This window comes from Topomyia yanbarensis, chromosome 3 (assembly GCF_030247195.1).
Source record: "Topomyia yanbarensis strain Yona2022 chromosome 3, ASM3024719v1, whole genome shotgun sequence".
Taxonomy (NCBI): Eukaryota; Metazoa; Arthropoda; class Insecta; order Diptera; family Culicidae; genus Topomyia; species Topomyia yanbarensis.
Window position 1 is genome coordinate 221,075,307 of NC_080672.1, and position 10,064 is coordinate 221,085,370.

General features: G+C 37.5%; 2 protein-coding genes, 1 long non-coding RNA gene and 1 pseudogene across 3 annotated transcripts; 2 read left to right on the top strand and 2 right to left on the bottom strand.

Annotated features, from left to right (window-relative positions):
- The first annotated feature begins 836 nt into the window (after positions 1-836).
- Positions 837-2,124, top strand: LOC131690657 (uncharacterized). The gene is made up of 2 exons (XM_058976589.1): positions 837-1,044; positions 1,382-2,124. Exons 1-2 carry the CDS (start codon positions 907-909, stop codon positions 1,991-1,993), a joined length of 750 nt encoding a protein of 249 aa, XP_058832572.1. The 5' UTR covers positions 837-906; the 3' UTR covers positions 1,994-2,124.
- LOC131690665 (uncharacterized) lies at positions 1,978-5,906 on the bottom strand. The gene is made up of 3 exons (XR_009305609.1): positions 5,689-5,906; positions 4,299-4,503; positions 1,978-4,143 (listed from the first exon to the last, which is right to left on the bottom strand). It is a non-coding gene; the product is annotated as an uncharacterized LOC131690665 (long non-coding RNA).
- A 377-nt stretch (positions 5,907-6,283) lies between these two features.
- On the top strand, positions 6,284-7,399 carry LOC131687675 (uncharacterized). Its single transcript, XM_058971772.1, has 4 exons — positions 6,284-6,297; positions 6,458-6,653; positions 6,707-6,866; positions 6,930-7,399. Exons 1-4 carry the CDS (start codon positions 6,284-6,286, stop codon positions 7,397-7,399), a joined length of 840 nt encoding a protein of 279 aa, XP_058827755.1.
- Positions 7,400-7,868: 469 nt separating this feature from the next.
- LOC131690655 (putative nuclease HARBI1) lies at positions 7,869-9,153 on the bottom strand (annotated as a pseudogene).
- Positions 9,154-10,064: the final 911 nt, after the last annotated feature.

Consider the following 10,064-nt stretch of genomic DNA (forward strand, 5'->3'; position numbering starts at 1 on the left):
CTCCTATGAAGTTCATGAGTTCATTTTGCTTTACCTGTGATCCACGTAAGTGTTAACTGAAAAGTGCGATGGATGAAAACCACATATGTTTTCACGTAGCATTAACGTGTGGATTATTTTGAGTGTACTTAAAATCTTTTTAAAATTTAACTTAAAATTTATTAAAATCCAGTAAATTAGAAGTGGTTAAATTAAAAGTTGTGTTCTCTATTTAAACAGTTTTCGGAATTTATACCACAAGTGGCGAACGCTCTGCTCTTGTGAGTTTGTAGAAATTAATAAAAGGTAATGCTTGTAGAATTCATTTTACTTATATAAGAAATCTAATTCGATTGACGTTGGACCATAGCGTCCAACTGACGCTTTTTCGTCCGTCGACATTGAATCTTGAAGCATCGCCCCCCTGGTCGGTGGCTTCCTTACCACGCCACTGCCACGCTGAAATCATCGCACGCCGTATGAGCATCCCCCGATCGGTGAAAGGACAGCATGACCGACATCATAAAATCCTGCGCAGGTTAGTGAAATCATGGCCATGATGAACACACAACATACAACACACACGATATAAAACGAAAGATGACAATCACCCTTATTCTTGATTACGACGTTTCGAATCATTACGATCGAATCGACCAATTTGCATTATCGGTTTCGATCGAATGAATCCGTTTTTCGAACATCGCTCGATTCAAACGTCAACGTAATTTTCTATTACGCTCGAACGGAGTTTTCACTCGTATGTGGATCCGAGATTGTTTGGTTGCGGATTTAAAATGTAAGTAACAAATTTTCGTTCGGGTAGTTTTTTACAAATAAAAAAAATCTAATATAGGAACTAATCGTATTATATTTTACAGGGAATCAGCAAAAACGAAAAGCACATCTAAACGGCAGTTCTCACGAATGATAGCGCTTCTGGAGACAAGGCCGGATGTGGCAAAAGGATTCTCCAAAGGGAATGTGGCTCCTTTCTGGAGTACTCTTGCGACTGAGTTAAACAGTATGGGACCGCCTATTAAAGATTCAACAGGCTGGAAAAAGGTAAGTTTATTGTGGAAAAGTGCGATGTTTGCGACAGTTTCTCAAATGTTGTCATCATTCGAAACAAAATAATCGCTTTCATATTTCTATTCTTTCTTCCGCTGAGATACCTCATAAATTGTTCAGATATTCCTAAATCTACCGAAATACTTCTCTTCTGGAACAATAATTAAAACAGTACACATTTTTGATACTTTGCTAAATAAGGGCACATGTAAAATTAAACGCCTGACAAAATTTCTGAAAGATGGATCGATTGCTATTTTTATATGCAAATTAAGAATATCATTGGTTTTTCCTAACCTAACGATTTATTTTACATAATTATACATTTTAGGTATGGTTTGATTACAAATCAAATCTTAAGAAAAAACTCGCGCACAATGTCAAGGAGTTGCGGGCTACTGGCGGCGGACCAAACAAACTGATTGAGTTGTCGGACTTAGAAGAACAAGCAGTTTGTTTGACTGGACTACGAGCAACTGTTGAAGGTGTACAGCATGCAATCTCGTTTGGTACACCGTCATGCGAATTTCGGGAAGATGATCACACAATAGATGCATCTGGACAGAGCAACGAGACACTTGATGTGATCAGCGACTTGAACAATCGCATCGCTGATTCGGACGATGATGTCATCCGGAGTCTTCCAAAACCCAAGAAATCCAAAAGAACAGCGATCGATCTGCTCGAAGAACAGATCAATGAACAAAAAAAACACCACCAAACCGTGGTATCTACTTTGACAGCGATCAATAACAGAATGGATGATTTCGGATACAATGTCAGAAGAATATACAAAACTTTAAGCAGCATCGATGAATCCAAAAAGTCAGAACTGGAAGAACAACGACGTCACAATGCCGCTGTTGAAAAATCATTAAAAGATAAGCTGCAACTAAAACAGCAAATCATTGAGATGCAATTGGCCTACATTAATGATACTTAAGCATTCAGGTGTTCCAACTTTGTATTACCCACGAAACGAAAATTCATCGATGCTGCTTAGATGTTTAGAAATGTTACGTATAAATACTCTGAAACTTATTTCAGTAAACCAATCGTTACAGTTGGCCATATGAATGGCTGTGTGTAACCGAAAAGGCCATTAGCTGGTAGAAGAGTATTATGTATCTACGTTCATGTGAAAGGTGTCGCCATATGCTGCAATTTTAATTAGATCAGGAGGCCCTTTTCTCACGGTCACGTCACCTAGTGACTAAAAAGAAATTTTCTTCTAGTCTCTAGGTGACATGACTGTGATAATAGAGTGCAAAATGAAAATTGCATATCAGCGCAGGAGTATTTGAACATAAATATTTGTTTAATGATGTTTTGGCCTATTTGTGTAATTTGATGGAATCAAATAGAATATTTGTATGTATCGTTTTGGTGTTTCTCTTATAAGATATTGAAGTTTCCTTATTGATCTTATTAGATAGGGTGACAAATTATGATTACAAGGTCCACAATAAGTTGATTGTTCTTGAATTAGAATCAATATTCAAACCGACGTCAACACAAATTTTTTAATGATGTTTTACTACAGCATAATAGTAGTGTCGAGAGAAATTGGGAAAAGAGTGGGGCTTGTATTGATATACATACATGCGTTGATTTGTTGTATTCTAATAACTGTGTTATTTCTCTCACAAAAACAGTTTTAATCCACCTAGTGATGCAATTGTGCCTTTCTCGTTTCTTCAACCTATGATTCCATGGCAGGTTTTGTTCAATAAAATTGTGGAATTGTCTATTGCATTCTTAGTACACCTTGCACCTATATTCAATGGCGTTTCAGACACGAACTTGATGAGCAACGTGTCGACGCTAGAGCACGTGCGTTGCGTTGCGTTGTGATGATGATTTTGACGGATTGCACACTAACTTCATCATGTTTGACTGCTGATTTCCTAATAAGAGTTGCTTTGGAAGTGGTATGTAGGAATGCATACCAATCCGACCCATATTAAAACCTCAACAGTATGATAGCCATCATTGCCGGCCGCCCTCATCTCCATCGTTCATGGACAAGGATAAAGGATAAGGTAGACGGAAAGTGTTGAGGCTCTACCTACTTAACGGAAGGTAGACGATTCATCAGGCTCTTCTATAGGTGTTGCGGAGTGGTAGTTTGGATGGGTGTAACGTCTAGGATTCGCTCCAAGCTAGCGATGCGATCTGTAAAGCATAGTTTATTAGGTATTTGTTTAGCTAGTCTTTGAGTACATGATCACTCGAAAAAGAATAGATCTTGTTTAGTTTTTGGTTCTTTTTAAACTCGGGGTAGCCGGCTACCGAGTATATTCTATGTTGTCTATTCAAAAGCAATTTGAACTCTACACCGCCGACCGTGGGAGTATTGCCTAGAAAAGCTAATCTTATGTGCGTAAGGGGATCACTATTTAAACACACTTAAATAGCTTAATTAGCATCAGTTCAATGTTGTCTTCTTGCTGTTTGCAATTAGCGATCTGGACTAGAATCGGTTGTGTCACTGTAGTCGGAACACGAACTGGAGCCAGCCGGAATTCCGGTTCATTCCCGGCTGAGCTTAACTGGGACCCTATGCATAAAGAAAATTAAATAGAATATTGGACAATTCTGCATATATTGGCTGCTCACTCGACTGTAATTCTCTATCAACTTTACGTCATACTTACGACTAATGCGTTTAAACTATAATATCCTTTCCTATTGTAATATAAGTTTCTATCTTTCGCCGGGGGAATTATTTTTACGTGTGTTCCATCCACGCACATAATGATGCCTGGAATTTCAGATTTTTCATAGAAATATATTTTTGCTTGGCGTTTCTCTTCTTCCGTCATCTCAAGCGATATCCATGCTGGGCAGAGTCTACGTTCCATTATTAAGAGCGTTTCAGCAAGAACTTTAGAGAATGTTGACTGCGACAGAGCCACGTTGAAGTCTTGTCCAGTTCCGTGCTGATAGCTACCCTCTGCTAAAAACCGAAGAGTTGCGGCTAATTTTTCCATTGGAGAGAGACCAGTTTTTCTAGTAGACGGGAAATCGTTTTCAATTTCTCGAAGGACGTATTGAAACGCGCTTTTAGATAAACGAAAATGCTTCACAAATCTGAAATTAAATTGAAAATTATCAGTTACGTGCTGAGAAATTTAATGGATAATATTTAAAAAGCTTGTTGTTACAGAAAACCCATAGAATCTATAGGTTCAACCAGCGAACCATGACTGTATTGCTATTGGTATTTAAGTTTACAGTATACTCACAACTGGTCAGGAAGATCCATTAATTTCAAATTATTTCTTAAATTTCGTCGTATCAATCGTATTGGCGCCTCTTCCTCGGCCAAACATCCCAACATCACTGATTCCATTTTACTTCTTTAGTTTCTTTCAAACGATAGTATCAGTCTTGACTTGGCTCGATTAATTCATTTGTCTTTGATTAAACTGCTGTCCCGAATTGTGCAAACTGTTGATAAGATAAATTTATGGTATACATGTTAAACGGCGTAAACTTTACTATGATGGATTTAGGGCCGATTTCTTCACCCTCGCTTATCGCTTAAACCAGGTTTGAACGTACTGGTGAACCTGGTTTAAAAGTAAAGCGAGGGTGAAGAAATCAGCCCTTATTGTTGAAAAACATTACTATGTGCGGCCAAACATACTTAGGGACCATTCACCAATTACGTAACGCGAAGATTGCCCAAAATTGACTCCTCCCTCCCCATGTAACAAATTGTCACAAATTTCTCTATCCCCCTCCCCTATTACGTAACAAATTCTTCGAAATTTTTTTTTGTTCAGTAAAAACATGTTACGTAACGATCTAGCTTACTCCCCCACCCCCTAAACGCTTTACATAATTTATGAATTGTTCCTTATAGAGAAATTGAACGAAATATGATATGAATTATCATACCAACAAATAATCGAGAAAGTTTAATACATTGTACGAAGTTGACATTTTTACTGATGTTAACTTTACAATTTGGAGATTGCTCATCATAAGCGCAAGTCCCGATCAGGAAGGATTCTTTGTGTCAATAGAATCACTTACCAAGTAATTGTCCTGCGCATTATTGAATTGACCGGGAAGTCCTTTTGAATAGAAGGCGAAGTTGATGAATTTAAATTCTCTTTAACCTAAGTTATTCACGATGTCTAGTTGGCAATCTTTTGTAGATTTCGTTTTTGAATTTTCTCCAATGATTGTAAAATCCATACAAAAAACAGTTGCACTGTTCTGGTTCCAAAAACGAAGTTAGCATTAGTAAGTTCAGCTCAATTGCACTTTTCGCAAAAACCTCAAAGGTTCACATATGATTCCCGCCACGGACACAAAGCGACTCTGGAAGCGATATAAATATTGGACCACCACCTCGTATTATACAATGCAATCTCGTAGTAAAATCTCTGCCACGAACACGATATTTGTAATATAAAATATGCTTTAGAATTACTGTTGACCAAATTATTTACTGAATGAATAAAAACTACAACCGCTATGACAAGTGAAACTGTACACGGAACTTATCGACCGAATCACTAACAGGAGTACAGGAGGACAAATTTCAACTTCATATAAAAATTATTCCGCTAGCTGGAGCAAGATAACACGTTAAATTCTGACGTTAATTCCTACGGTACTTACGGATACAAACAATACGGCACACTAATTACAAATAAGAATTAAAATTGATGAATTTACGGCCGAAGTATGCAATCGTTACCAATAATACAAAATAAATTAATACGAAAATCTTTGAGCAAATCCTTATAATTCCGGTTTGTTTTGCTTTTGTAAATGACAGTTTAACGATTTGAACACACACCAAAACATTTTCGTGTTGACGTATGTCAGTTACGATGTTCGAGTTTTGATTCATCTGGTAACACCATTCTCGAGCCAAGTCGATCGAATCGCGCGACTCGAACGAAACTAATAATTGGCGGCCCTATTCTGCGCGGCGAGTGAGGTGACTCGTCGCAACTCACTTGAGTCGCGCGATTCTGACAGGCGAATGCAGTGAGAGAAGTCACTTCGGATGAACACCGATGAACTCTCACCTTATTCTTGCAGTCGTAACTGAGTGACTAAAGTCGATGCACCGTGACTTTTAGAGTCGATACATGTAAGCCAAGTGACAGATGCGAGGTAGTACGAACATTTAAATCGTTTGCGTTTCCGGTAATTACGAAAGCAAAATCCGGTCGGTTTTCTCGGTTACGATAGTGTTTAAAGAAGGATGGAGACAAAACGGTGAGTTATTTAATCGATTATCCTTTTATTTGCGATTTGAAACGAGCTCAGAATTCGTTCGTAAGAAAAATTTATTTGCAAATTTTTTTTAATTAAATTTTTTATTTTCGTCGTAAATTAAATGAGGAAAATTGATGAAAAATTTTCCATTCTTTTCAAGGTTGAAAGTTACGAACAGAAAACAGTTCGAGTGCTTAGTGAAGCATATGGAGAAGCAACCTGCTGTGGCTAAGGGCCAAAAATTTGCAGAGGCTGCTTGTTTTTCAAAGGCCAAGTATAATGAGGTGTGGAACCGCATAAGCAGGGAGCTAAACAGCCTCGGCCCACCGACTCGTTCAATGATGGAGTGGCAAAAGGTAAGCATGCATAAATATTTATTGTGTGATACTAATGGTAGTTTTTATTGCAGGTATGGACAGATTTTAAGCTTAAAACGAAACGCAAACTGTCCCACAACCGCAATGAATCGCGAGCCACAGGAGGAGGAAAAAATAAAATGCAGCAATTCTCATCTTGTGAGGAGTCGGTGATCGCTCTTTTGTCGTTAGATACTGCTGTGAACACTACAGGTAATTATTACATAAAATTTCATTATAGTGCAATTTGAAGAGTGCTCAATTTTTTTATAACAGGCAGCGTATATGGCCTTGAACCGATTGCGAGCACATCGACGTCTTTGGGAGGACCTACGGAACAGAACACTGTATCACCTGAATCATCCGATGAAGAAAATCTTCCGGTAGTGAACGACCACGATCGAGACTTTGCATCTCATCCGGATGAAAATGTGATGATTGAAGAGGAAATCGGCGAAGACATCCAGACGCAGGAAACAATAACGCAACGTCGCGAGCATAGGTCGGATAAGCGAGAAGGATTTTTGAAGGCGCAGACTGAATACTTAAAGGATATTAAAGATAATGTTAAGGATATAGCCAGATATTCCAGAAAATGTTATTATTTAAAGGAGAAGCGATTGAAGCTGGAAAAAGAAAGAAATTTGATGAAAGAAAAGCAGCACGCGGAGTACATCCAGTACAAAATGGCTGTGCTCGACTATAAAAAGAGGAAATTAGAGTTGATGGAACAAGCGAACATTTGAGGGAAGAACAAATATTAAATAAAAGAAAACGTGTGATGAACTTAAAATGAAATAAAAAATATTGAAGTAATCATTTATAAAAACACAAAATTTTGTTTTAAACTTGTGTAAGTTTCAGTCGTAGTGATGTGTGACTGTATTATGTGTGTGTATACAATCGTGTGTGTGATGCATGTGTGCAAATGTGGATGCGTCTGCGTGTGAGTTGTGTCAGTTCTCTGTGTGATGGAAGTATGGTTTTAGGGAGCAGTATATGTACGATCGGAAAACAGTCATATTTCACACTCCGACACTGATCTGAAAACCTTGTATGCTGTTATTGATTGATTGATTATTGATCCTTGGTCGAAGAGTTTTTGATTAATGTTGAATTAATGAATACATTTGCATTATAATATTTACTCTACAAATTATTTCAGACATTTTTCTTTATTTAACTAACTTAATATAAGTTTGGTTATTTGACGGAATACGCAATGACTTTTATATAATCGACATCATAATTGTTCTTCTAATATCATCGGCAGACATGTGACTTTCATCTTCCACTACAGGATCAACATGTTCGTCATTCTCAATGGGCTGCCAATCTTCACCATCTAGTGGCACATTAAATCGAAGCCTCAAATTATGTAATGCACAGCACACATTTACAATCTTTGCAGCCTTTTCCGGTTTGTAGTGTAACTGTCGAGCACCTAAGCTACATCGAAATACATTTTTCAATACTCCGATTGCTCGTTCGATAGTCATTCTTGCTTTTGAATGTATTTCATTGAATTTAGTTTGATTCAGTAGATCGAAAAGGGGTGATCAGATAGGGCTTCAGCGGATATCCGGCGTCGCCTGTAATCGAAATTTTATTGTGAATTAGTAATTATATATTATACATTAGCGCGTATTCCTACCTAACAGCCAGGTATTTTGTTCGCCGTTTTGGTACATCTCATGCAACATTGTATCCAGAGGACTACTGTTCCATATGAAGGAATCATGATTAGAACCAGGATTGTTTGCATCTACGTAGCGGATTCTCAGTTTGTGATCACATACCTTTTTAAATAGGAGTGAACTTTTTATGATTGTTATTTAAAACTTACAAAAACTTACAAGCATAACATTCAAACTATGGAAGCCTTTTCGATTATAGTAAAGATGTTGAATGTTCGAATTAGGTGCAACAATTTTCACATGAGTGCCGTCGACACACCCTATTATTCCTGGAAATCCAGTTTTTTCGTAGAATGCCATTTTAATTTCATTTCTTTCTGCTTCATCCGTGGGAAATTTTATTGCAGTAGCACAAATTTCGGTTTCAAATATATCAATTATAGAAGACAACGATCTTGATAGCGTTGGTTGTGCCATCCCCACGAACACATCGTTTCCTACTCCTTTTTGGTAGCTACCTTCAGCAAAGAACCGCAATGCGGCTGATAACTTAATGATTGGTAACACCGAAGCAGATCCAATGGTACCACCCAATTTGCTTTCAACAATATTTAGCAAGTAGCTAAATAGATCCTTGGAAATCCGGAAATACTTAATAAAACTGGAATTAATTAGAAAACGAAGGAATGGATATCGACCCTATATGAAAGATGAATAGAGACTTACGCGTCATGAGGCAAATCTAAAGGATTACTCTTATCTCGTATTTTTCGTCGTTCTAAGCGCACCACTGAACGTTCCAAAGAATCATCATCAGTATCTTCATTCTCGTCATCACTGTACCAAAACTCGAAACAACTCATATTTCTCGATTGTATCACGGTTATAAGACTAATTTCGTAGGATATCAAAATTTAAAATTTTCTAGTTTTTCTAATTCAAGCGTAACATTTCAGTATGTCCTAACTTTAAACGTAAACGTAAAATAAAAAAATGAAATTCATTTTTAAAAGTAACTTGAAGACTATTAGATATAGTTCGCAGTGTTGTAAATGTTAAGTATACAATTATTATATGGCTACAAGAACTATTTTTCTTATTCTTAAGGATTTAAGAAAAGTTTCATGTATTAAGTATTAAAGTTTAAAAATTTGCTTTACCCAGAATAAAAAGATTATCCTAAATTCATAAATCAGGTAATGAATTAAGGGTCGATTTCTTCACCCTCGCTTAACTTTTAAACCAGGTTCACCAGTACGTTTAAACCTGGCTTAAGCACAAAGTGAGAGTGAAGAAATCAGCCCTAAGAGACATTATGGTTGACTTGTAGATGAATTTTAAACTATGTCTAAAAAATCCCGAAACCTAGAAGAATGTTTGCAGGAGAAAAGTGTGTTACCAGAAGGCCGCTGAAAATATGTTTATGGCACAGAGAACAGACGTTATCTTCATCATTCAACTTGTGTAAAAATCTCTAACGGTTTCGAAGGTAGTTGGAATATCTTCACCAGGTGCGCTACTGTCGTCATGTTTTTTAGCGGATGAGTTCGACTGAATTGACGGTTATACCTCCCCCCAGTCAAACCAGTCCGGAGCCGGTTCGGAATTCTGAGTGGATTCAGTATGAATTCCATCTCAAAGGCATTAACCGATTGAGTCGGAATCGGTTGTTTCCTTGAAGCCAGAATCCATACTGAATCCATTCAGGATTTCGAACCGGTTTCGGAATGGATTTGACGGATAGTTGGGATAGGTTGGTGCGGCGGCGCTAGTG

Coding starts and splice junctions, on each gene's coding strand:
- LOC131687675 (XM_058971772.1), top strand. Junction 6,654..6,706: donor CAATGATGGAGTGGCAAAAG/GTAAGCATGCAT, acceptor TTTTTATTGCAG/GTATGGACAGATTTTAAGCT. Junction 6,867..6,929: donor TACTGCTGTGAACACTACAG/GTAATTATTACA, acceptor TTTTTATAACAG/GCAGCGTATATGGCCTTGAA.
- LOC131690657 (XM_058976589.1), top strand. CDS start 907: ATGATAGCGCTTCTGGAGACAAGGCCGGATGTGGCAAAAGGATTCTCC. Junction 1,045..1,381: donor ATTCAACAGGCTGGAAAAAG/GTAAGTTTATTG, acceptor TATACATTTTAG/GTATGGTTTGATTACAAATC.